Consider the following 27,570-nt stretch of genomic DNA (forward strand, 5'->3'; position numbering starts at 1 on the left):
TTAATGTGCCAACTTCTGCTTTAATCTTAAACATTGTAACCATTTTAATGGCTTTTTAAATGCCCAAAAGCCCATTCACGGGGTCCTAACGAACGAATCGTACGTTACGCGTCATCCATCCAGTAGACAACCATTTGATTATTGTGCTAAAGATTACGCCCGGCTCTGACGAGCAACCATCGGACAGACTCGCGGTTATTGATGCAAGCCCTGGAGAAATCCGTTCTGCAGCAAAGCAATGAAGCTACGAAATATGGAGAGTTTCAAGTCTCTGACACAAGGAGCGGTTAAGGACCTCAGAGAGAAAAGACTTTGCCTGGTTATATTTCGGGCTCTCTTGCTGGAAGTTGGGGAGATGTCTAACGTGATCTCTGTCGAGTCCTCTTTGATTTCTCGTCACGCTGCTTGGAGGCGACAGGTCGCTGGAGAGGAAGCCGGGGACAGATCTCCATCTGCACCTGCAATATACACGGGACATAAGTCATTTACGCCTTGGGTATGCAGATCGGTTAATGTCCTGTCTTATAACCAATAAAACCACTTCTGTGTCTTTTTTAGAGAATTGCTTCCCATGCTTTACTTTAAAATAGAATAAAGATTAAAAGCGTTCTGCCCCCGTTCAGTCAGATAAGGTCGTATCGCGGTGTCCGGCTGCAGCGACCCCAATAAAAAGAAGGACAACTTGGGTCAGATGGTGCCCAGATCTATCGTCCATCTGCAATAAACAGATCCAGTGCAGGAGATAAACCCGTCGCAAGTTGCTGCAACGCCTGCAATATTACAATTCAAAGGAAAAAAATACCCGTAAAGCCCTTGAATCATTAGATAAAATCGTATTTCTTCTATTGAATTAGTATGACGACACCTATTGAGTTGTTTGTAACGGATTTGCCTCCAGTCGGCAGCCTTACCATTCTGGGAGAGTCTTTTTGAGTCCTCCTCTTCACACTTTAAACATGGAGAGTGGGGAGAGCTTTCTTCATTACTTTGTCCTTCCAGCCCTCCAGAGCCATCTAGTTTCATGGAGATGGGGTGCTTGTGATCCCCGATGTGGCTGACAGATTGAAACGTGGCTACAGCTGGCACCGTGGTCACCCCCTCGTTGGAAAAGCACCTGTTTACGGTAATGAAGGAGACCCACGACATGAGCGCTTTCTCTCTAGGGGCCTTTTCTCAGGCGCTGATCCGCTAAAGCAGATTTTCTGTAGTACGTCGATGCGTTTCTGCGCCACTAATGACTAACCTGTTATTATTGCAGCAATTTCTGCAGTTAATGCACTCTGACGGGTCGGCTTGCGGAATGGCTGCGTACAGACCTCCTCCCTGCAACATACAGAATCCAGAAAACTTAAGACCATTTTATGAAGAAAAAAGGAAAAAAGAAACCCTAAAGATATATGACGGTTGATGCACACAAACGGGGGGGTTATTTAGAGAAAAGCAAACAGATGAAATGTGTAATCACCAAACACTGGAATCGTTATTATTATTTATAGTTTTATATAGCGCCATCACATTCCGTAACGCTGTCCAATGGGTAGTCAGGACATCAAAAGTTATATATAACATAACAAGATAACACAAAGAAACAACAGGTGAGGAGGGCTTTGCTCCCAGGAGCTTACAATCTAGAGGGAGTTGGGGGGGCATTACACACTAAGCCTCCTCCGGCGTCTCCAGGTTTTCATCCTTCTCCAAAGAATGCCCCTGTGGACCCTGGTACATGGAGCGCTAACCGGTAATGGAGGTGCACATGTGTCCCTTATCAGTAATCTGCACTTAATTTAATTTTTAAAGAACTCAAAAGCTTATGCGATTTATTTGACATTTCCAGCAATATATATATATATATTCCTCCTTATGCCTACTAAACAGTTACTCACGATGTTGGGATGGCGAGGCAAATCAACAAAGGTCTCTTTCATTGAACTGGGACACCCAGGATACAAGTCCCCATTCATCATTCCATTGAGTCCAGCATGGACCTTATGATGCATATGAGGGCATCCAAGACTTCCGTTCCCCATGAAGCCTCCGTGGGACCGGTTATTAGTATGGCTTCCCGCTGTGTACTCAATAATTTGGCCGTTGAGGGCTGTTCCCTGGTATATGTAACCGGGAGGCTCAAACTCTGAAACAAATCAGCAACAAACACCAATTGTCACTTGTTACTTCCCAACATAAAGCCTGAACATGCACGATAACCTCAAACATGTAAAGCAGCTACGTGGGCAACTCAAAATTCCTGTTAAAGACAAACATTTGGTCATTGTTTCTATTCAAACATATAGTTTGTCTCGTTTTCCACATAGACTGCTTGCAAGGAGAAGTCTGTTTGCCGGTTCCGAGCAGTTTGTCTTAACACTTTAATGTGTCGGAGGACAGATGTGGCTTCAGCGCCTTGACTTTTCCATTATGAAGGTCCAGCTCCACTCAGAGCTTGGTTTGCCGTTTATAGAGCATTTCTCCAAAGCCCCCTCACCTATTGAATAGTTGAAACTACAGCCTCCTGACATATATCACATACATACATTACATACGTACATACATTACATACTGCGTGACATCAATGTATTGGTCTTATACTGCGTGACATCAATGTATTGGTCTTATACTGCGTGACATCAATGTATTGGTCTTATACTGCGTGACATCAATGTATTGGTCTTATGTCGGGTGTTGCATGCATAGTAACTCCAAATAAGCCACCCAATAAAATGCTGGGGTTGTGAATAAAGCCCCTGCAGATGCCACACTTACTCTGCATTAGACTTTGCTGCCGGTGCTTTAGCAGACATATCGCAATAAACGCCATGAGGATAAGCACCATCCCTCCAAGGACACAACCAACAATCACAAAAAGCATGTCTCCACTCCGTGCCAGGGAGCTTGCCGAACTGGAACCGCTGCCACCGCTGCCACCACCACCACGGTCCAAGGTAGATGGTGTGCTGAGGTCCAACACGGGGTACTCAGAGGCCCCCGGGTTCCGCTTGGCTAAAAAAATATAAAATAATATAATAATAGGTGACCAAGTTAGCCTTCCAAAAATATTATCATCGTTTAGTGCTAAGTGGCAAAAACTTTAAAAAATTTATTTCCAACTATTCTTCTGATAATAGTGTCTGGCAGAACGCTAGCGGGGTCTGTGTGGAGGATACAAAGAACCTCCCTGTAGATTGTAAGCTCCTGTGCGCCGGGCCCTCCTCACCTGTTGTCTCTGTTAGTCAATTTGTTATGTCACATACTACTTGTGATGTCCTGTCTACCCATTGTACAGCACTACAGAATATGACGGCGCTATATAAAACAAATAATAATAATAACCTTCACTACTGTTATTATACACAGAGCTGCACGTTGATTCGAAAACTCGTGCTTCTCACCTCTGGTTTCACAGATCATCACGTTGCTGAAGTCGCTGGCCCCTCGCTCGTTGTAACATTGCATCTTAATATCGTAAGACGTCTCGGGGAGCAGATCCCGGATTAAATGGCGCTGTTTTGTACCTGCGCAAGAAACAATGCCAGAGAATAAACTTTGATATCCACGTCCGCGAGGGATCCCGACACGGATCTTTTAACAGATTTATTGATATGCACAAGTTCTGGACAGGAGCAGGAAAGTTCTGGAAAGATCGTATAGATGACCCTTAATACTCGGGACAGAACCATTAAGCACCATTGTGCAGCCAATGAATATATTTCCTCACTGTCAACATTCACTCATTTCTGCAAGAAAAGCAGAGGATGGATTCAAATATAAAAGAGGTGGGAAAAACATGTCGTGTTTGTAGATGAAAGACGATCATCACAAAACCCGCGCATGCATTATTATCCTCTTTCCTGAAATGGACAGTAGGGGCGAGTATAACCCTTTAAGAAAATCAAAGAATGAGTTAGAATCTCAGCACACCTGGAACCTCGTCCCGCTTGTAATCGTGGTCGTTGTCGCTGTCAGTGGGGCGATAGTAAATATAGAAGCCCTGGATAGGGGTGTTGTTGTTACTCGCAGGGGTATACTTGGGGGTGAAAGAATAAAACAAACTGTTATAAAGGAATAAAACAATGTTAATAGCAGCAGAGAGAATGATATATTTATACAGATCGCCGGCCCCCGGATACCAATAATACATTAACTGACCGAGAAGCACAGAATTTGTCATTCTTTGAACGTTAATATGACACGCTGTGCTCTGGAGTGATGATGTCATTAGGCTGCAGCATTGAGTCAAAAGTGAATTGGGACAAGGTTACAAACCATGGGTAAAGTGGCAACTTACAGATAATAAAAGGAGGGTTTAGGTAAAAAATACGGATTAGCATGCAGAAGCAGAGTCACACATGTATGACATATATATATATAATTGGGGTACCTTATTGGTAACATGGCAATATATATGGCCATTTTATGCCTCAGATAGGAGCTTTTAAATAGTATTTATACACACATCCGAGCTACTCGTTAGACACGTCCCTGTAAACGGTATAATATATATATCTATAAATAATGTATACAACCTATATATATTTAGGCATGCTCATCTAGATCCTGTGACCCACTTACTGTCCATTTCAGCAAGATCTGTGTGTCGGTCATGGCCTCCGTGTGATCGATGTGCGGACCCATGATCAGCGGGTTGGAGACACGGCTGCTGTACTCGGCCACTTGGTACGGCCGCGACACCGCACTGCGCTGACTTTCTCCGTAATGGTTTATGGCGATGACTCGGAATTTGTAAACGGCCCCTGCAGAGAATACAGGGGATCGGCTCAGACGCCTGGCAGCGGACAAAACTGAGCTAACGTAGAAAACACGGGTCTAACGTGCAGCTCTAGAAAATAGTGCTAAACACTGCCGTTCCTGCACACAATCTGGCACAAAACATGGCTATTTCAGTTCTTGTGCATAAAGGGGTTTACCAGCAACCTAGAAATAGCGGGGTTTGCGCAGCAATAGGATGGAGGCAGCTCTTTAATCTGAAACGCCTTTCTTCTACCACAGTAACAGAAAATGAAACACTAAGGCGAGGGTGGTGGATAAGTGGAACAGCCTCCCAGCAGAAGTGGTAGAGGGTAATATAGTGAGGAGATTTAAACATGCATGGGATAGACATACGGCTCCTGAATATAAGACAAGGTTAAAGACTGATGAAGGCTTGGAGTCTTTACAGCAGGAGAACGGGCGACTAGATGAAATATGCCATACATGACACATTGTCCCTTAAATAAAAAAAAAAAAAGGGCAGAAACTTCTGAATTGCACGCCTCCAGCCTTCAGGAACATCGTCAAGAAACTAAGAAATAGGAGTGCAGAACCGCTTCACCGAAAAAGTAGCAGGGAAGACCAGGAGGTATCATGTCAGTAACCGGGGCATTAAGGCAAACGACGCTAGTTAAAGATCCGCAAGTAAATGGTTTGAAGATCAGGCACAGCTGCGGTTTACTGCACGGGTAACTAAAATACCCCAGGGAGGGGCAGCAGATGTCGCCTATCTGGATTTCCTACCCCAGGGATGGGCAGCAGATGTCGCCTATCTGGATTTCCTACCCCAGGGAGGGGCAGTAGATGTCGCCTGTCAGGATTTCCTACCCCAGGAAAATGGCTGCTTCTTGTTGGAATTCATCAATGTGCCCATTTTGTAGACACGAATCGATGTTAAGAGAATGAGGTAGTTGTTACCCATTCCTTATCTCTGCTGCATTCCCACCAAGTGACCGCCTAACGTTCTTTAGCAGCTTGGAGACGCACCTGGTTCCAGGTTAGAGATCTCCACAGACAGCTTTGATGGGGGGATGTTGTCGGCTGCAGTGACCCAGTTCATTTTGGCGCGCTTGTACTCCACTTTAAACGAGGTGATGGGCGAGCCGCCGTTGGCTCTAGGAATCCACGTGACATATACAGAGGTCTCAGATGCCGTGGAAATTGTAGGACGATCAGGGGCTTCTGGCGCTGTGTGAAGAGATAAAGACAATCAGAATGCGATGTCGCCCGCCACGCCGCTGTATAAAGACCCCGCCACGCCGCTGTATAAAAGACCCCGTATTAAGAGTCTCGTAACTTCACACGACAAGAGTCTTGCAAGTCTACAACATCTCCACACAAGCAGAGACAGCGCCAGCAAAAAACCCAAAGCTTGAGCAATCGGCCAGCCGTGGCGAGGATACAAATCCCAAATCTGACCGCCCCGGGTTCCCCGATATTAGGAAATTACTTACGCAGATCACTTGGAAAGCAAAAATAAACACAGAGAAGAAGGTTAGTAGCGGAACTCGTTAGATGTTCAGTTACAGGCAGCAGAGAGAGAGAGAGGCGAGAACCACAAATATGAGAGAGAGAGAGAGAGAGAGAGAGAGAGAGAGAGAGAGAGAGAGAGAGAGAGAGAGAGAGAGAGAGAGAGAGAGAGAGAGAGAGAGAGAGAGAGAGAGAGAGAGAGAGAGAGAGAGAGAGAGAGAGAGAGAGAGAGAGAGAGAGAGAGAGAGAGAGAGAGAGAGAGAGAGAGAGAGAGAGAGAGAGAGAGAGAGAGAGAGAGACTTCATCGTCCCAACTTCATTCCCTCAAATATTAGAGGAAATACCCGAGACTCCGAATTCCCCACACGGAGCGTGCATTTATTCCAGTCCCTGCGCATGTATAGATAAGAGCAGGAGCGCATTGGGGGGTCTTACCGCCGCTGTCATGGGCCACCAAACCAAAGTTGGTATTGGACCTTTCATGGAGAACAGGCTGCTTTGGGCCTCCAGGCGCGGATGGAGACTGCGTGTTCTTGGAGGATGAAGCTCTTTCTGTAAAGTGGAAAAAAAAAAAAAAAAAACTAATTTAGACCCAACCGTATACCTTACCGCGCGAGCGGACACGGGAACCAGGCCCACCACGCGTGCACAACGACACGGGAAGCAGGCCCACCACGCGTGCACACCGACACGGGAAACAGGCCCACCACGTGTGCACACCGACACGGGGGAAGCAGGCCCACCACGCGTGCACACCGACACGGGAAACAGGCCCACCACGTGTGCACACTGACACGGGGGAAGCATGAGCCAATCCACGGCAGAGATTTCAATAAAATTCATGATAAATTTAACACGAATATATAATTCTGCAGCGAGACACCAAGAAGATCACAATCTGATTTACGGACACGCTGAAACATATCGTCAGCTACCCATTGGAAATGAAAGTCCTTCCTTAATACTCCAAAAAGTGAGTGCGAGTCTGTGTCTCACGGACCTTCAACTCTCTCTCTCTCCTACCCGTCGCCCCTCTCTTCTAGGAGCTCAGAATGTTTGCTGGGTATGAGGGTATCGCAGGGTTCTACAGCCCTAAAAGCCCCGATAATGTGTATAGAAACAGCAGGAAACGGCTTTATAAATTAAATGGGGTAAATAATGTACATTCATCTTCTAAATGTCTCATTCACTTTCACAAATAGCTCCACCCCTGACCACGCCTCTAACCACACCAACTAAAGAAAAGCTCCCAAATGTAATAACTGTGCAGGGTGACATCATATTTTTGCACCCACAGTCCTCACCTTTGCTCGTGCGAAACGTGAGCATGGCTGGCTGGCCCTCCCCTGCTGCATTTCTTGCCACCATCAGGACTTCGTAGAGGCTGGAGGGCTCCAACTCTGTGAGGGGAAACTCACTCTCGCTGGCCGGGACACGAATGGAGTTCCAGTTTCCGACCATATTTCCATCATCGTCCAGCTGCAAAGAGCACGAAAAAAAGTCACCGGCTGGACAGCAGGGGGCCAAGAGCCTGGCGGGGGTGGTTTGCTGACAGCGGGAGGCGAAGCGGCTGGCTGGGGGGGGGGCTTTTTTGGATAGCAGGTGGCCAAGCAAAATGATTTCTTTAAACAAACAACATAGCGCAGTAAGGACGTATTAATGAAAGATGGCCCAAGAATCCCGCAGTCAGACCACGTTAAACAGACTCTTATTTCTAAAAACACGAGGCCGCAGGTCTGGTTCCAGGCACGCAGGTGATGCATACAGAGGTCCGGCATTTAGGAGGCATCGACGTCAGACGTGGAAGCGCTCTGTTTAAAGGTACTTCCCAGAATCAAGAAATCTCACCTTGCGATACCGAACGAAGTACGCATTAATAGGTGAGCCGCCATCTTTCCCCGATCTCCATAACAAGAAATACACGTCTGGCTTGGTGGCAAGCGGTGGGCTGAGGATGATGGGTGCTTCTGGTACGGAGGCTCCGGTTATAGGCTTCTCAGTTGCGGATGGAGCCGTTTGCTGCTCACTTGGAAGGGATGAACCTGCGCGGCTGCGTTTACCATCTTCCTCAATACGAGCAGCGTCAGCGTCTGCCATGTCGATCGATGTTTCATAAGGAGCTGAAGAGGGAATGTAAACGCAATTTCGCTCTAATTCTGGAGGTAACAGGGTCTCACGTGGAAAGAAATAAAATCCAAGAAATAGAAAGAGGAGCAAAAAACAAACATTTGACTCGTGTACCCCAAGGGTTCAAATATAAAAAATCTCTTCGAAAATTGCTTTGCTGTAAAAACAAAGACACAGAAGAGATCATAATTCGAAACTAGAGGGTCAGAGGCCTAGGAATATAAGGAAGCGGTTACGTTACCGAGAGGGTGGTGGGTAAGTGAAACAGCCACCTAGCAGAAGTGGTAGAGGGTTATACAGTGAGGGGATTAAACATGCATGGGGTAGACATACGGCTCCTGAATCTAAGGCGAGACCAACGACTGATTAAGATTTGAGTCTTTACTGCAAAAAAAAAAAAAAAAAAGAAGAGGGGCAACTATATCTGCCAGCATTCTCGATTTCTAAAAGTTAGTTTTCCTTATTTTTGGGGCCAAAATGACTCGTTTCATTGCGCTAGAACCTACCGACAGTCACAAAAGCTTCAGCTCGTGAAGACCCAAAGTCGTTGGACGCTTCGCACGTGTATTTGCCAGCGTGCTGCTCCGTGATGCCCTGGATGTACAAAGAGCTGGAACCGGCCTGTGACACGATCAGATGAACGGGGTCGGGTGCGGAAGCAGCCTCTGCCCGTTGCTGCGCTCTGCGTGATTTGGGGTGTAGGACTTGGGAAGGATGGCTGTTGATGGCTCCATGGCGGTTGTACCAACGGATGGATGGAGTCTGCACTCCGGTGGCATTACAGGTCAAAGTAACCAGATCTCCATTCACCGAGCTGACGTTTGAAGGAGGGGAGACAATAACTGGGATGTGCTCAGAAACTGTAAAGGTCATAAAGAAAAAGGATGATTAAACTGAAGCAACCATGAAGCCATTGTAAAGAAAACCTCTTTAATATATCACAGCCTTGAGGCAGAGAGGCCATGCTTCCATTAGCCGGTACATTATCATTCTGCCCGCTCCTCGTGTACTATGTATGTTCACTCACCTGACTGGATCGCCAGCCTCGCCGCAGACAGCGCCACTCCAACCCCATTGTCCGCCACACACTGATAAATCCCAGAATCCGCGGTATTAATGTTGCTGATTCGCAATTTGTTCCCCGAGACATGGAAACGAGGTGAAGGATAAACGACGGCACCATTGTGCAACCAGGTGATATTCGGTGCTGGTTCGCCACGGGATTCACAGGTAAATCTCACGGACCCGCCTACAGGTGCTGCCTGATCGACTGGACTTCGGGTGACAGACGGAGGTTCTGTAACAGAGGATCGATCCATAAGTCTCCAAGCTGGTAACTTATGGGGTTATGGAAGGGAACGGTGCTGTAACCCGTACAAGATGAGAGGATTCCTCCTGGAACCAAACCTCAGCTGAGGAGGTCTTTACTAGCGATGCGGTCGTAACACCGTTAAGTCAGGAAACCAGCCTGCGATACGGGGAGGAACAGCTCAAAAAAATAACCCGGCCAGGCTGCTGGCGGAGCGTTACCGGCTTTGCAGACGCTTTGGATCTTACCTAAAACAATGACGGTGTAATTAACACTGTGGTCCATTAGTGAGCAGGAATAAACGCCAGCATCCGATCGCTCCACGCTCTCCATTACAAGGTGCGTATGGAACAGTTTTCTTTTACCGTCTGTAATGGCATTTTGACCATCCTTCAACCAGGCAACTTCAGGAAGTTTTGCTCCTCCAACCACACATTCAAGGGTTAAAGGCTCATGGATCAGAACGGAAAGGGTCTGCGAGGCGCCCACGTTCAGGATTTTGGAAACGTGTACAGAGGAACCTAGAAAAAGGAAAACAGAGAACTATGTGACATCCATTCAGCCTGCTTCCTAATCACCTGCACCGTGAAGGCCCTCGATCACGCGTACAACAACAAGGGCAGCGCATGCACACAAAGCAGCTACGGGACTTTGCTAAAGGCATGTGCTTTTGACCCAAACCATGGAAGCTCTAGTAAATTCTGGGAGCGCAGAGGCCAAGTTATAAGATAAACGCTGTTCAATCTTTCCATTTGAGATGGAAGCCCCAGATATACGAGGAGGAACGCACCACCGGGATCACTCACGATTTATCGACAGCTTCTCTGCCACAGGACTGACTCTCAGTTCATGGCTGACCGGATTGTAGGCCGCGCACCTGTATGCGCCTCTGTCCTCCAAGGAAGCGTTGAGGATGTGCAGGCTGCCCGATGGAAGGATTAAGTACTTCCCTGGGGAAAAGATACATCTCACAGTAAGCAGTGGAAACGCATCCGCCTCGGAAAGGTTAGACAGCTACCTGGGAGGCCATCGGCAGCCACCCCCAAAGGCCTAGGATCTGACTGGATGGCCTCACATTGAGTGGGGATGAACACACAAGTAATATGCCTGCGCTGGCACCAGAAATGATAAAATAGCCAAGATCGGCACATGTTGGGGTTATAAGAGGGTTCTGCCTGGGGCTATTTGGTCGAAGGTTCGGTCAGTCCTGGGACTTCCAGTCACTGCATCGGAATTCTTTAATATTCATATTGTTATATTATATTAAACCGCAGACTTTGGGCACAACCCCTCCAACCCCCCAAAAACCTGCTCTCCAGAACATACAACACACGTGGCATTACGTGTACAACACAACCGCATCTCGGTCGTTGCGTCCAGAACATATACATCTCTCATGTTATTAAGAAGGGGGTTAAAGTGCTGCCTCCCGAAGGGTGTTGGATGTATAAACGCACAGAGGTTAAACCTCCACCGCCAGCGTGGGGCAGCATTTTACCTGCGCTGATCAGGAGCACAGGGAGTGTGTGTTCTGAAACAAAATGGTTGATAAGGTCTATTCACCAAGTGCAGGTTAGACCCAGAAGTCCAGAATAAAGATAACTGGACGGCCATTTCTACCCCCGACAGGCACTCTTTTAACGTCAATAAACCCTGAAGGTAGATAAAGGAGTAACAGGCACCACAGATCGCTGCTAGAAATGTCAGCAATCTGGACACACGTTCGCCTAAAACTTCCTGATTTCGGAAAAAATAGAAACATTTAAAGAGGCAGAAGACACAATTAAGCTGGCCAGATGCCACTGGGAAAATCTACCGGCGCGGTGACTGGAATAACGGGGTAAAACCCTGCATGTAGATGTTCTGCAGCAGGTTGAGACAACCAATCACACCCTGTCGCACCTGTGGATTCTTCCAACCATTGACCCCGGACCTTGTATCTGATCCGAGCCCCAGGAGCGCTGCGTGGGACCTTACACCCAACAAACGCGCTGCCGCCTTCCTCTGCGCTCACACCGGACGGCACCACCGCATCAAACTCTCCCAGATCTACAAGAAAGAAGCAAATGCAAAAATGTATAAGAAGGCAACTTCTACGCCAATAACGGATAAGAAATCAAGAAGAAGGGAGATCCGGGGGAGAAACAAACATGGAAATAGGCAAATTTCAAAGAGTTAATATATTAACAGCGGCGAGAGGACTGTGTGCGGCTCGCTTTCTTTTTTTCGTTGGGAAGCATAACTTTGTTCTCCAGCCTCTCCTCAGAACCGCCATCTTCTTTCTGGCTTCTCTATCCATTTCTCTTATGTTAGAAGCAGCCACAGCCTTCCGAAAGGTGCGAGATAACCCCTTGCTTTACTTACAGGCCACGGAAACTTTTGCTGGACGGCTCACAATGGCTGCGCCGGGGACACGAGCGACACACTGATACAGCCCGGCTTGGGAAAGACCAAGAGAAGAGATGTTCAGAAACCCGGAGTGAATCTCCGCAACCTGCGCATGCCGCGTCTCCAGCACTTTTCCATTAAACATCCAAGCAATTTGGGACCATGGTGGGTCAGCAGAGCAGGACAGGGTCACAGTGCCCCCTACTTTCTGGATTACGGAGAGGGGCTCAGAGGTAAAATGAGGTAATCCATCTAAAAAAGAAAAGAAAAAAAAAGAAGCATAAAATATATAAGAGAAGACTTCAAAGTGCAAAGAGCTGTGCAGCAGGCCCCAGGTCTGGCTCCTTCGGTAGAAAGGGACCCTTTGGACATTTTGGGTACAGCACATGGTACCTCGCTGGCTTTTCACCCATTAACCCTGACTCCCTTTTTATTCGGGGGGACATTTTGTAGTCTGTGTAGGTTCACATATAGGATTATATTACATCTGGTGCCTGATCATCACCTGTTGTCTCTGTCATGTCCTGTCTACCCATTGTACAGCGCTACGGAATATGACAGCGCTATATAAAACAATAATAATAATTGTAACGGTCGCTGTTTGACCTAAACCAAAAGGCTAATAGACAGAGACCCCACTTCCTATAAAGGTTATCAACGGCTCAAAAACCAGAAGACTTTTTCCAATTATCCAAGTCTGTTTAGTTTGGCCAGTGCCTTTTTTTTTACCCCATTCCTCACCTGATGCCCCTCTCCTTGTATGAATACTGTTTTGGCTCTAAATATTATGGGGCAGATGAATGGAATTTTGCCCACCCTATGAGCCTGTGGTACAGTACCACTGATTGGGGCCAATTCCAAAGTGCCGTTTCTCTACCAAGACATATTGGGGGACAACAAGATTTGGGCTGCAGGCGCCTGCGTCACGTTCCTGAATATGGATGGACATCATTGACGCCAAGCTTTCTGCTACTCCGGAACCCACCGCGGCAGTTACATGGCACAAAAGGGCTGAATGGACTTGTTTGTTGTTTGTGACTATTGAGGGACACCGGGCCATTCGCTTACCTGAGCCGCTGCAGATGGACAGAGTCACGAGCCACAGGCCAAGGACCAGATGCCGGCGCCCAGGGTCGGGATGCATGGTGCTGGATTACACGGAAACACAGGGGGAGTATGGAGGGGCCGTGCCGGCAGCCGAAGCACTCTGAAAAGAAACACACACATTATATAAATACACACACACATTTATTTATTAGAGATTGATAAATCGCACAGAACGCTTCTTTCAGCGAGATAAACGCAGAAATCGCAGAAACCGTCATCAGATATTTTAAAAATCCCAGTAAGATTTAAACTGACAGGTAGAAAGTTGCTTCGCGCCCCGGTTAATACATTTATGATTTAAAACAAGGGAACCATTCGGCTCATCTCTCTGGGACGGAACATTTTATGGCACAGCCGTTTACAGACAGAAAAAAAAAATGCATTGGGTCTAACCTATTTCTCAATCTTAATTAAATCTTATTAAATGCTCAAACTCCAACATATAATGCCTTGTTGCTTAATACAGACGCAGGGGAATCAATACAATTATCTAGAAACACTAGAGAGTGCGAGAGGTGGTTATCAGGAGATGGCAAAAAGAGGGAAGCAGCAGAAATACGTGATTATTCATCTCCTCGCCCAGATTGTGTCGGTTGAGTTACATTTCTCTGCTTCCTCCACTAGATGGCAGCACTTCATCAGCTGGGCAGAGACGACACGGCGCCCCCCGACTGCAGCGCCAATTCAAAACCTCAGGGTCTCAGGTTCAAATCCCTACAGGGTCGACTCAGCCCTTCATCCTTCCGAGGTCAGTAAATGAGCACCATTCATCAGGTAACAACAACAACTATTATTGAGCTGCCGATTCAATTAATTCCGAGAGCGCACGCTAAAAGAAAACGCTTCGAGTCCCACTGGGAGAAAGGCGCTACAGAAATAGTTGGCGTTATATTATTGTATCAGGCACATCTCGCTGTGTCCTACTGGCCATAAGCAGTAGTCCAGCCACGTGACGTAAAGCTGTAGCGTGTTATTATTGGCCGCTGCCTTTAAGAGTGCCAGGGAGTGCCCTCTCGGTCCAGTGTTATCTCACCGTGACCATCAAGTTTCTTGGTGAATTTAAGTTACCTTGTGATGGGATCTGGGCTATACGCCCCACTAACTCAACGTACAGATGGAAAGTTCTATACATCTCAGGACGGGCCGGAACTGCTTTAGGGAAAATTATTTGCGGGTAAACTCATTCATGCACTTTATATCCAGAGAAGGTAAAATAAATTTAAAAATAGCACACGGAAAGCGCACTCTCCACCTGAACTCGGACACGTCCCCTAAATATTCATGAGAAAGAAGACGAGGCATGGCAGGGATCTGCTTTTCAACATCTTTCGCTCAATGTAGGAAAAGCTGCGGTCCATACGGAGCCAAGCATAACATTTGTGTTTGAAGCTATCCACAAAAAGAACCCGTTTAAAACTCCGTCCAAACATGCAGCAAAATGAACGCCAGATGATGTTGGAGAGGCTGCGGTGGTTGGGGGGGGGGGTGTTGTTTGTTTACAGACAGAGGAGAAAACCACATCGTGTTCTTTATAATAAATCCATTCCCGACCCCCTGCAGACCGCGCGGTGCGGAGCCCATCCATTACCAGGTGCCTCGCTGGGTTCGACTGTCCATAAGAATATGGATTTCTGCTCACACTCTGACTAATGAAAGTCTGGGGAGGTAGGACTTCGTTAACATTGCCATAAAGCGTCAGCTCAGCGTGGTGATTGAGCCGGGAAAGTCTCCCAAAATATCACATGACTGAAAACAATGGCAGCTCCGTGTCTGCAGATAATGGGAGTTTATTGGAACAGAATGAGCTCGTCGGGATCATGATATAGGAGAATCGCACACAAAAACCAGTAAACTCCAGTGGAAACCAGCATCCAAAACATGCAAACACAGCAAACAATTCAAGCAGGCCTCACACGCCACGCACATTCTCTTGCTATTCACACATCTAGCGCGACAGCATTGCATCATTTAGCGGCTTCTATTCTCAGGTAATAATCTGATCAATTATTGGTGGAAATAAAACGACAAAGAACATAAATTAAACGGAAATTGTTATTGGTGGAAGTCTTAAAAGCAACAGAACTTTCAAGAAAATCCATTAAATGAGCTTGCAGCTGCTCGAGCTTTACGGGTGGGGTATTTGGGGGGTTACCCTATGTATTTTGGTGGGTATTATATATATTATATAAATATATATTATACATTCCGATGGAGCACAAGGTACGGCCATAAATGGGGTGTGTTTATGACCTTAAATGGCACGTGGGAAGTGGGAAAACAATAATGTTAGTAACAATCGTAGCAACCATAATAATAACAATAATAATAGTTATTATTAATCATAGTAGTAGTAACAGTGTCTGTGACCGATCTGTGACCGATCCCCCCGTATCACTATACGTGACCGCTCCCCCCGGGTGGGTACACTGTATCACTATATGTGACCGATCCCCCCCCCACTGGGTGGGTACACTGTATCACTATACGTGACCGCTCCCCCCGGGTGGGTACACTGTATCACTATATGTGACCGACCCCCCCCCCACTGGGTGGGTACACTGTATCACTATACGTGACCGCTCCCCCCGGGTGGGTACACTGTATCACTATATGTGACCGATCCCCCCCCCCGGGTGGGTACACTGTATTGCCGTATGTGACCGATCCCGCCGAGCGGGTACGCTGCGTGTGACCGATGTCCCCAGGTGGGTACGCTGTATCACTATATGTGACTGATTCCCCGGGTGGATCCGCTGTATCACTTTATGTGACCGAATCCTCCCGAGTGGGTACACTGTGTCGCTATATGTGACCAAATCCCCCTCACCGGGTGGGTACACTGTATCACTATATGTGACCGATCCCCCCGGGTGGGTACAATGTATCACTTTATGTGACTGATCCCCCCCTCGGGTGGGTACACTGTTTCACTATATGTGACTGATCCCCCCCCCCGGGTGGGTACACTGTATCACTATATGTGACTGATCCCCCCCCCCTCGGGTGGGTACACTGTATCACTATATCACTATATGTGACAGGTTGGACATTATTTTCTCCCCGTAACTCACCTCTGCCAGGGGCTCCTTCTGTCCATAAGTCCGGGGCTCCCAAACCCCACGGGACATTCCTCCGGTGATAAATCCAAGCGGGCACCGGGGGGCCCCAATTACTCCGGCTTCACTCGGCACAAGCCGATCATCAGACCTTCAGCCTCCTGACCGGCGCCCAGCTCGGAGACATCGGGACCACGTGAGGCCGGAACCAGGATCCGAGCCCAGGAAACTTCACCCGCTCTCCCACGGTGAGTTTCGGGAGGGGAAGGGAGCAGAACCAGAGAGGACGGAGGGTGAAGTGGAGAGAAGGGAGGAGAGAGCGGAAGAGGGTGGAGCGTAACAGACCCTCCCCTCTAGCGAACAGACCCCTTAATTACCAGAACGGTGAACGAGCAAATGTGAAACCTGGTACCCCCTATCCCTGCCCTGGCACCCCCTATCCCCGCCCCGGTACCCCCCATCACTCACATCCCTCCTGCTACACATTCCTACCAGGTGAGGGGTCGCAGCACTCTGACCTTTTTCAGGGTCTCAGCATTCCAGGCTCCGTGAAATATTTCCCCGATACGTAACCCCTTCACTGCCACGGCTTTGCATATAAATTATTAAAGACCGGAAACGCTGCGCATACCATCTTGAGTGTGGTATTGGGTTAATATTGCCCCAGCACCCACCTCAAGAAACACTAATGATGACACGGAGGGGCTTCATTTACTCTCTGATTCTGGGCTGGGGCCACACGTTCCTCTCAGTGAATGATCAGATGGAGGAAGATGCGGAAGTCTGAGCCGGAATCATCCCCTGGGGGTAAGCGTCCGTCTCTCCTCCAGCCCAAGGCCTTCTTCCCTTCATCCTGCTAGATCCGTTCGCGTAGAAATTCTTGCCCGAATTCCAGCACTTGCCCTGGGGCTGTTCACAAGGCGGAAGTTGCAGCTTCTGAAGCTCATCCTCAGGGCGGCTTTGAAGTCAGCAACAGGAAAACAACTCAGCCCCGGGGCGAATGAAAAGCTCTTGGCTTCTCGGCAGCTTCAGCTAAACGACAGGATTAGGCAGCGCTTCAGGGTTTGGGTGACCTGAGGAGCTTTCCCCTGCAAACTAAAAAACCCTTCATCCGTGCGACTGAGCGGACGTCTCAGAACCTGGCAATGAGATCCTTTGCCCCAAGACGCAGGGACAGAACCTGGCAATGAGACCCTTCGTCCCAAGGCAGGGGGTCAGAACCTGGCAATGAGACCCTTCAGCCCAAGATACGGGCCGTGGGACCGTTTGCCCAAAGACGCAGGGTCAGAACTTGCCAATGAGACCAACCCTACTGTGTGTCTGAATGCTTGTGTGTGTAATGTGAATGCATGCATGTGTGTGTGTATACTGTGTCTGAATGCCTTTGCGTTTGTATAATGCGTGTCTGAATGCGTTTATGTGTGTATGTATAATGCGTGTCTGAATGCGTTTGTGTGCATATGTATAATGTGTGTCTGAATGCGTTTGTGTGCATATGTATAATGTGTGTCTGAATGCGTGTGCGCTCGTACTCTGCATCCAAACGTATACACAGACCCTGCTGTTTCAGGTTTTGCCCGTGGAAGGATTCCATTAATGAATAAACTCGTCACGTTGTGTATGTCACAGTTATAGGAGACCCAGTACGGGGGCGCGGAGGGGGTGAGACGATATAAACAGGATTTTAGAAATAACGTCAATAAGTAGCCACGTTCTGTTCTGCCGCATCCTAAGCTCGAAGCGCTGCGGCGGGAGAGCCTCTCGGGATAGGACCATCTTCTCGGCAGGACGTTTCGACTCATCAGAGGCCGCATCTCACTGAATCCATCCAGCTTCCCGGGTGTAATCAGCAGCTAAAGGAGCCGTCTGTTTCTCATCCGGCACCTGAAAGGACTCAGTGTCTATCATTCCCACCACTCCGAGGCGGCCACAGTCAGAGACAGACATTGTTAAGCTGTTGACAAGTCTTTATAAACGATTTTCAACACGGCCCTCATTATCTCATCAAAGTCCCTGTCATTCCCATTGTGTTCCTGGATTAAGTTCTTTGCGTCTCTTGAGGGGGGAATTAGGGAGATCGGCTGTGACTACCTGTGACCATTTGTGACCGGCTGGGACCAGCTGTGGTGACCACTGCTTCCATTTCATATCCTCAGCACAAGTCCAGATCTGCGCATCTCTCTGCCTGTGCCACAAAAACCCAACAATGACCACAACACAGAGCCGGTAATTAGTGGACCTTCTATGATACAAAGTGGGCTTTATTCCCTAAAGCAGGCGTTGGCAGCAGAGTTTGCAGAATAATTCATCTACTTATTGTCACTCAATATAGAAAAACTTGGTGCAAAAGTGGAACAATCGCCATAACAACCAGCTGACTGCCGTCCCATACAATCTGGAGAGTTTAAGGATCGCCGGAATCAGCTGACTGATTTAAATATACATTGCACAGGGGACGTCTCTCTGATTTAACTATACAATATTCAGGGCTGGCTGAAGAATCCCATGCATTTATTACAGTATTTAAGTCATGACCAATATTTTACTAATAATAGTGAATCCAGTACTAAAGGTTAGGGGTTAATAGAAAACATTGTTTTTTTATATATTGCTGTAAGGTTTTTTGAGTGCATCTATTAAAATATAAAATTATTATTTAACGTCCATTTTCCACATTTATGGTTTTCCAGTTATGTCGTCGCTTCCTGTTCTCTCCCCCCATTGTTTTAGCGGACGGCGCATGAGCCTCAAGCGCTAGAGATTGTTTCCAGCCGCGCAGGTCCCTCCGTAATGCTATTATCACAAATATCTAAGGGCGACGGCCGAGTTGAAAACCTTAAACAAAAGCAATGCGTTGAAGAGAAACTATAAAGGAAATTCCCCATGTGAAACTTTATCAGAGTTAACGGACGGGCCCTAAGGGCTGGGCCGCGGGGGAGAGAAACATCTTCATGTCTTATTATTCTCTGCTGATATCATCAATGATTTCATATTTTTCTGTAACAGACGCCTGTCGGCCATCACCGTTCTCTCCGGAATATGGAAGTAACTTCTGGGCCAGAAACCGGATTCCTCCCACAACCCTTCCCTAAAAAACCAAACCATTAACTAATCCCCAAAGTGCGTCCGTGGCTAATGGTTCACAGAACTCGTTCCCGTCTCATAAGAACACAGAACACAAATAAGTACTCTCTAGACGAAAAGGTCAAGGGGTGACTGGACAAAGCTGGGGTTAACAGGGGTTGATGGTATTGACCCCAGGGTAATTTGGGAGCTCAGCGAGGGTATTGTAAGAGACGCTCTATCGATTCCTTACTATATACCGTCATATTGTATGTCTCCCAGTTTCCATTTATCTCCTTGGTCTCCGTATTAAATGTCTCACCCTCTGGGGAACGAATGGCTCTGATAACCCAGTGGAAATAGACAGTCGACGTGTTGTCCAGTCACACCACGTAGGTCTGCTGTTCTATTTGTGCGCCAAGAAATGTTAGTAACGTGGCTGACCGGTTAGTGGAGAGATCGGCAGGCTGTGGTATTCTTCTGAGATTCACTGAGAGGGGAAAATGTTTTTCTTCACCTTTTTTTCTGCTCTGTTTATTCTTCATTAAAATCTCTGAGAATCCATCTCCGGGAAAGACAGGAGCTGGCCTCGCGTCCCGCTGCTTTCATTATTAGATTCTCAGAGTGGGGGAATTGACACATTTTCTTTGGGAACTCAGTAGGCAAAGATCAAAGACCTGCTCCTCTAATCCAGATTTTGGAGCAAAATAGCCAGAATTGCTCTTTCTTCTTTGGAAGGCAGCTTTCAGGGAACATTGGTTCTTGGGGAACACAGAAGCGTGGAAGCAACTTTACTGATGGGAATTGACTTTAAAACCCCTTTGAAAGTCAATGGTTATTAGACTTGTGCATTCACATTCAGGCGAACATTAAAACGAACACGAAGGGTGCATTTTCGTTGTTCAGCCCGAATACTGAACATACGAACATGGAGGCGGCAAAACGTAGACGAAGACACACAACTCACAGAATCTTCGTGTTCGTCTTCGTCTACTAATCTCCCTGATCCCTTCCCAATCTAAAATCGCTTGTACGGACCTTTGCCTGTTGGAGCAGGGAGACCAGTGGTCTCTCCCGGCCAAGTTGCGGCACCAGGGATTTTAAAAGTCCGTACCAGCGACTCAATTGGTCGCCAGCAAGGGGCTCGTCTGCCATCAACCAATGAAGTACAGGTGTACTTCATTGGTTGATCGCAGAGGAGGCCCCTGCAGGCGACCAATAGAGTTGCTCGTATGGACATTTAAAATCCTGGGCCAAAGCTACTGTATAGTCCGTACCATGTTAACCCCGTATTAACCCCTTCTACAAAAAACGAAGAAAAAAAAACGAAACGAAGAATGTACATGAATATAAAACCGAACACAGGAAAGGGCGAATATTTGCGGAATACGAAGATTTTTTCCCCCACGAAGACGAACGCGAAGAGTTGGGCGGCGCCCAAGTCTTATGGTTATCATTCGCTGATTTAAAGGTGGATATGCCCCTGGTGCAGGTACTGAGGGGCAGAACATATAAGCAGAATTCTCAGGATGAATAGGCAGATTTTCAGGGCTTTTACTCCTTTCTCAGGGTGTAACTGATCACTATAATTCATACTCACTTAACAGGGTATTACATATTACAGAGCGCCACATAGTCTGCCATCTCTGCTTCATCTTCTAGACCACCTCAGAGGCGTCCCCTCTGCATGGCGTCGCAGAACTGCAGCTTCGGCATCCGCCTCTCGGCACTCACAGAGCCGCCTGGGACAGTTTCAGCATCCGGCTCTCGGCGCTCACACTGATTCTTGTATGAGTGCATCAGGCAGATCGCTCCCGGAAGCAACTTCCTGTTTACCTCATAGTGAGGAGCTGCTCTTCAAGTCATCAAGGATGTGGTAAATTCTGACAGGCAAGCTGTTTGGGGCACAAGGATGGCACTGGTAAGCTGCTTGGGGGCAAATATGGCTCATTTGGCATCATATACAAAGTTTATATATTTACTGCTCGTTGTCATCGTATACAAAGTTTATGCATTTACTGCTCGTTGGCATCCCGCATTTACTGCTCGTTGGCATGTTATACAAAGTTTATATATTTACTGCTCATTGGCATCTTATATAAAGTTTATATATTTACTGCTCGTTGGTATCATATATAAAGTTTATGGATTTACTGCTCATTGGCATCTTGCATTTACTGCTCGTTGGCATGTTATACAAAGTTTATATATTTACTGCTCATTGGCATCTTATACAAAGTTTAAATATTTACTGCTCGTTGGTATCATATATAAAGTTTATATATTTACTGCTCATTGGCATCATATACAAAATGTTTATATTTACTGGTCGTTGGCATCATATACAAAATGTATATATTTACTGGTCGTTGGCATCATATACAAAGTTTATGCATTTACTGCTCCTTGGCATCATATACAAAGTTTATATATTTACTGCTCCTTGGCATCATATACAACGTTTATATATTTACTGCTCGTTGGCATCATATACAAAGTTTGTTAATTTACTGCTCATTGGCATCATATACAAAGTTTATGGATTTACTGCTTGTTGGCATCATATACAAAGTTTATATTTTTACTGCTCATTGGCATCATATAAAAAGTTTATGGATTTACTGCTCGTTGGCATATGGCATTTACTGCTCATTGGCATGTTATACAAAGTTTATATATTTACTGCTCCTTGGCATCATATACAAAGTTTATATATTTACTGCTCATTGGCATCATACACAAAGTTTATGGATTTACTGCTCGTTGGCATCTCGCATTTACCGCTCGTTGGCTTCATATACAAAGCTTACATATTTACTGCTCATTGGCACTATACACAAAGTTTATATATTTACTGCTCATTGGCATCATACACAAAGTTTATATATTTGCTGCTCGTTGGCATCATATATAAAGTTTATATATTTACTGCTCATTGGCATCATACACAAAGTTTATGGATTTACTGCTCGTTGGCATCATATACAAAGTTTATATATTTACTGCCTACTGAGTGGCATGGATAGAGTTAACCGTAACCTTAACGTAACAGTAAAACCCCAAATAACTCTTCATCTGCCTGATAACCGAGCCAAGATCTCACTCAAGGTAAAGAAAATAATTCCACCATGGATTACAGCATGGCTACCACATTCCCGCACTCTAGTTTCTGATAAGCCTCCCCCAGGACCTGGAACCTCAACACTAGACATCCACAGACAACCAGTTCCTAGATTAGAACACACCACAGGACAGTACAGCACCATTTACACCAGCAGAGCGCCATAACATACATTCTAGTTGCCATCACCGAAACGTGGCTGCAAGACAACAAAGGTGGGAAATTGGTGCATCAACGAAACAGGGAATGGATAGTGGGCACAATGTATTTTATGTCTGCGCCAATAAGGAATCCAGATAAAGAGCACAGAAATAAACATCTAATGTAATAATGGAATTCGTTCAGAATAAGCCGTCTCCCCATTCTCTACTTCCCACGTAACGAATGTTCCTGTTGAGTACGGAATTTATCAGGGGAATTTTCGATACAAGGCCGGCCGCCAAGACCACCAGCAGAGAACAAATATTCCTCTCTGGTGGACATATAGACGCCAATGATCTCTGCCCAGAGACAGAATCCGAGCGGACTGGAGCTTGGGTAACACAGGACTTAAAATAATGAACGGATTTTGCATCCGGCTCATTGTGACAAGCTACTCTGGTTGCAGCAGTAAACTAACTCTTTTAGCCCACTGTATAATGAGGGGGCAGATCTCAGGACACACTGTGATGTCACGATATTTGTCCCTCTCAGGTCAGACCCCTCTGTATAATGAGGGGGCAGATCTTGGGACGCACTATGATGTCACACTATTTGCTGTTCTAGCATTAGAACAAGCCCTTTGAGACATTATTTAATGGCGTGTCCTCAGTTGCAGAATGTATATGATACACGTAACCTTGAAACGTTTACATTCCCATCTGCAGAGCCAGGGCCGCATTGCCTTTTATAGGCCGGAGCCTCACACGGTTACAATAAACACACCGGGGTAAGTCCTGGCACTGGGTACTATCTGAGCCATCGGCCGCTTAACCCTTTACTATATCCAACCAGCAGATGCCAGAACTGCTGTTATTACACTGAAGTAAAAGGAAAAAACATTTGAGTGGTCAAGAAAAAAATATTAATTCATATTAATATTATTTAATTAAATGATTTGCATAAATATCAAGCATTTTCCATAGAATGTCAGCAATACAGATTTTGGTGCAATATCCCAGGGATACAGCACATGGACAGCTGGGAAGACTCATAGGACACTCTGTGTCAATGGCTACATATATCAGTAGGCAAATGCTTTGTGGGATACTGCTGAAGGCCACGAGAACAGCCAGGAAAGGGAGCCTGGGGCATGGGTATGAAAACCATTATTAGTTACTAGGTAGCTGGGAATAAAGGGCTTGGCTCCAGACGCTGGGCCTTAAAGGACATATAGACACGGGGAACACATCAATCAGCAGGCATTCTCTCTGTACTCCTCTGTACAAGACATGCCAGCATTTCTCAAATACTCCTTAGAAGTGCGTTCCCTTTTCAGTGTGCCCCCAAAGCCAACCTTTGTTTTTGCTTTAAGTGCAAGTGCAAGTCTCCGGCATTATCACGTTCATTCTTAGAAGCACTAAAAGGCGCTAAAAGCAATTTTTGTTTAAGATTGGCAGAAACCAATTTTCATAGGTGATCCCGGAATGTTTCCCATAATTACCAGGTAAGCACATCCAGACATTACATTTATTTATAAAGCGCCGGCAGATTCCGCAGCACTGTTACAGTCAGTAGAACAATTTAGAAACACATACACTAACACATAAAATAACAAACAGGTTCAAAGGAGAAGAGGGCCTTGCTCTTGCGAGCTTACAATCCAGAGGCTGCATATGGCCCCCAGTGAACTATGAGGACCCCAAAAGAGAACGGCTGACAGGCAGCTTTTCATGCACGCCAATGATTTACATAGAAACTTCATCCTTTCAACCATAATAAGCAAACTTTCCTTTTCAGAATATAACTTTTTGGAAATCATGTTGCCAGTAAATTCTATGAATAAAAAGCCTTGTTATATGTGAAAATTACATGTGCTCCAGAAAACGTGGCCAATCTGGTACCGTACAGTGTCAGGTCTACATGAAATCTGGACGGACAACTCCCAAAAACCGACCACTTATGTCTATGAGAGAAACACCTAATATGTGGGCGGGCAGCATTCCGTCTGATGTCACTTTCAACGACCAAACAATTCCGATATTTAGATTTTTCTGAAATATGTCCAAAGCCGGTTCCATGCTTGTCCGGAGTACAGGAAGACTCCATGGAGTTATTTGTTGAGGGTTTATATAGTGTCATCACATTCTGTAGTGCTGTACAACATGTTCACAGGACATCACATGACAAACAAGTTTACAATCTAGAAGGTTAATAAACATTAAATCCCAGCAGAAAATATAATTATATTGTAACAGGAAATTCTGAACACATCAGTATTTTAACACTAAATAACAAAGCAAAAAGCCGTCCTCTAATTAAGTCTGCTCCGACCGAACAATCGAATCTCGGAAACATTCATGGTTTCTCCAAACATGAAATAATGTGGCACCCAGCTTCGCTTAAGTTTCCGCATTGTGGTTAATGGCGTGTCCCTCAGTAGGTGCTAAATGATCTTATTGTTTGGTGCATCGTTTCAGTTGGGCGTCTCTTGCCTATTTCTCAGCACCCGTTTACTGTTCCATCCCCAAAGCCGAATTAGAACTATAAAAACCTCACAAAAGCATCTTCTGTCAAACCAGGGGCCACTAGTTTATCTAAAGAATAAGCAGCGTGTCACCCACCTAAGCCTGTCACAAGCAGGTTATTAACTAAACCCCCAGGGGCTGCCTAACCAAATGAGTCCTTCTCAGGGACCCTGTTAACTTCTGCCATAATTTTACCCAGTACTTTCAACCAAAGCCGCAAGCACCGGCATCTTAATCTTGGCTACAAAATGAATTAAAAATAAAATGTCAAACACAATGTTCACTGGTCACTTCGTAAGAGTGCTAAAATCCTTGTTGGGTGATTTGTTTGAAGCGCGTAAAAATAACATGCCTTCACAAAATTATTCACAAACTATTAACCTGATTAATGCACAGCCCCCCCCCCCGTGAACTTTACCACTTTATACCTTGCATAGTGTGCATTTATCATACAGTTTCTTAACAGTGTCCATGGAGATCCCCTGTAAGCAGTGGCCTTGCTACCGTCTGTACTGGTTTGTCATACCTCGTAGTGTGTAAGCGGTAGTCTAGACCTGCGTGTTTGGGCAATCTCTCCTAGTGTGTCCTGAACATGGTTTCATTTAAGCAGGGAAAGGGTGGACACAGGAAATGTTCCAATGTATTTTATTATACATGGATTAGGCTGACCAATCCCCCATGTCAGTAATCTGCATTGACGTGCGTACTCCTGAGAATTGAAGTTATTGATCATGATGTGATCAGGATGCAAGTAAAGATAATTATGAAATTGTGTCAAGCATAGGAAATACAGTAAAATATCAAAATCTAGCTTCCGGCACATCCTGCAGACCTTTATTCCCTGAAATTTGTTCTTTAGTACATTTAATTGACTGTATAAGCAACTTTTCTTTGGCAATAGATTTGAATGAATGTGGAAATGGACGCCCATGCGCAATAGACGTGGTGACAATACATATTTTGCCTACATCCTTTTCATTAACTCCACAAACTTTGCTTCTAATGATTTAACATTAGAGGGGTAAATACTGACCTGTGGACAGCCGAGTCTGTCTATTCTCTGTTAACCCTTCACTGACCATACCCTAAGCGACGCCGAGAAGTTTCTCCTACCTGGTCCCAGCTCTGCCTGCGTCTCCCGGTCCCAGACGCCGAATGCTCCCCGTGCACCAGACGCCTTCTCCTTCCCAGCTAAACCCCTCCGCAGTGGCTCTCCCCCTCCGCCGTGGCTCTCTGCCCAGTACCTCTGCTCGACAGCCAAGAAAATGCTCTCCGAAGGGGAAAAAACAGGGACGCTTTGAAAAGAAGAGACGGAGGAAGAGGGAAGGAGGGATGGCTTTCGACTTCATTTGTTCTGTAAAAAGAAAGATCGCAAAAAGAAATTTCACTCTTTTTTACTTTTTTTTTTTTTTTTAAATTGACAACACATGTCTGCTTTATGTCCTAACGGCCCTGGTAAACATCGCGTCCAAGCCAAGTTCGTTGCCATGGTTGCAAACATGCAGGAAATATGCAAGATAACAGGAATGGTGGTAAAAACATATGTTTTGGGTGGAAGCCGTCACTACCTTTCTCTACTTAATGTTCAACCAAAATAAGGGATTTCTGAAGGAAGACATGATGGGGTTATCTAAAGCGAAGGATACACAAGGTAATGCCCGGATATAATCAAACATTGTGTGGCCGCTCGGTCTGAGGCCATTGCCTCGGGATCAAGAACATGCACCAGGATCGATACCGCCAGAGCTGAACCATTTTACAGAGAGCAAGTACAAACTGTTATACGTCACCATAAAGTACACAGGGTTATACGGAGGCATAACACAAAAACCTGCCCTTCCGTTTTATGTCCCTGTTTTGTATCGAAATGGCTGCATTTTGGAACTTGTGTCATTAGAGATTGTTGATCTGCACTTATCTTATCTTATGGAGCAAATAAATGCAATTTTGCAAAAATTACGAGCCAGGTAGAAATTGCCAGATTAGGGCTACTTGAGCACCAAGAAGCCTTGTGGGTCCCCTAAGACCCAGGGGCCCCTTTGACCTGCAGGCCCTGTGTTGGGCTCCTGGTTACATGTCACAAAATATCTGGAGAAAGCTGTCAAATCAAATACAATCATTTTTCCAGATTTATGCAACGCCAAATTCTAAATGCTTTGTCAATTATACAGTTCACTTTTCAAGAGCAAGAACGTGAATTCCTTATTTCACATAAGTCACATTTTATAACCTTTTTAATGGAAAAAGTAAATGAGCATTTACTGCCAGAGAGTGAAGCCACCTGCGCTATAGGCACCTGTTTCTACACCGAGGGTTGGCGGTTAACCAGATTTTACTTTGACGTCCATCAAAAAATGCCAAGAGTTGGCGTTTGAATTAATATTAGCGAAGAAAGTAACTCGCAAGATCTTGTTTCAAATTATGCGAAACAATATTTCGAAAAACATTTGTCTTGGTTTAATCTTGTAAAATATTTTTAAAACATTTTAATCAAACATTA

At 45.9% G+C, this 27,570-nt stretch overlaps 1 protein-coding gene across 2 annotated transcripts; it reads right to left on the reverse strand.

Annotated features, from left to right (window-relative positions):
• Positions 1–26,618, reverse strand: CDON (cell adhesion associated, oncogene regulated). 2 transcript variants are annotated; one of them, XM_053452336.1, is made up of 20 exons: positions 26,184–26,618; positions 13,126–13,264; positions 12,034–12,309; positions 11,572–11,718; positions 10,476–10,619; positions 9,918–10,190; positions 9,388–9,657; positions 8,867–9,220; positions 8,082–8,353; positions 7,538–7,712; positions 6,669–6,785; positions 5,752–5,952; positions 4,567–4,748; positions 3,916–4,021; positions 3,387–3,509; positions 2,761–2,997; positions 1,884–2,131; positions 1,244–1,323; positions 912–1,114; positions 1–458 (listed from the first exon to the last, which is right to left on the reverse strand). In XM_053452336.1, the coding sequence occupies exons 2-20, from the start codon at positions 13,199–13,201 to the stop codon at positions 397–399; spliced, it is 3,546 nt and encodes a 1,181-aa protein (XP_053308311.1). In that variant the 5' UTR covers positions 13,202–13,264; positions 26,184–26,618; the 3' UTR covers positions 1–396. The 2 variants fall into 2 exon arrangements, with proteins under 2 accessions (XP_053308311.1, XP_053308310.1); XM_053452335.1 differs by lacking the exon at positions 26,184–26,618 and adding an exon at positions 16,236–16,536.
• Between the last annotated feature and the right edge of the window lie 952 nt (positions 26,619–27,570).

The sequence above is a fragment of the Spea bombifrons genome, chromosome 12 (assembly GCF_027358695.1).
Source record: "Spea bombifrons isolate aSpeBom1 chromosome 12, aSpeBom1.2.pri, whole genome shotgun sequence".
Taxonomy (NCBI): domain Eukaryota; kingdom Metazoa; phylum Chordata; class Amphibia; order Anura; family Pelobatidae; genus Spea; species Spea bombifrons.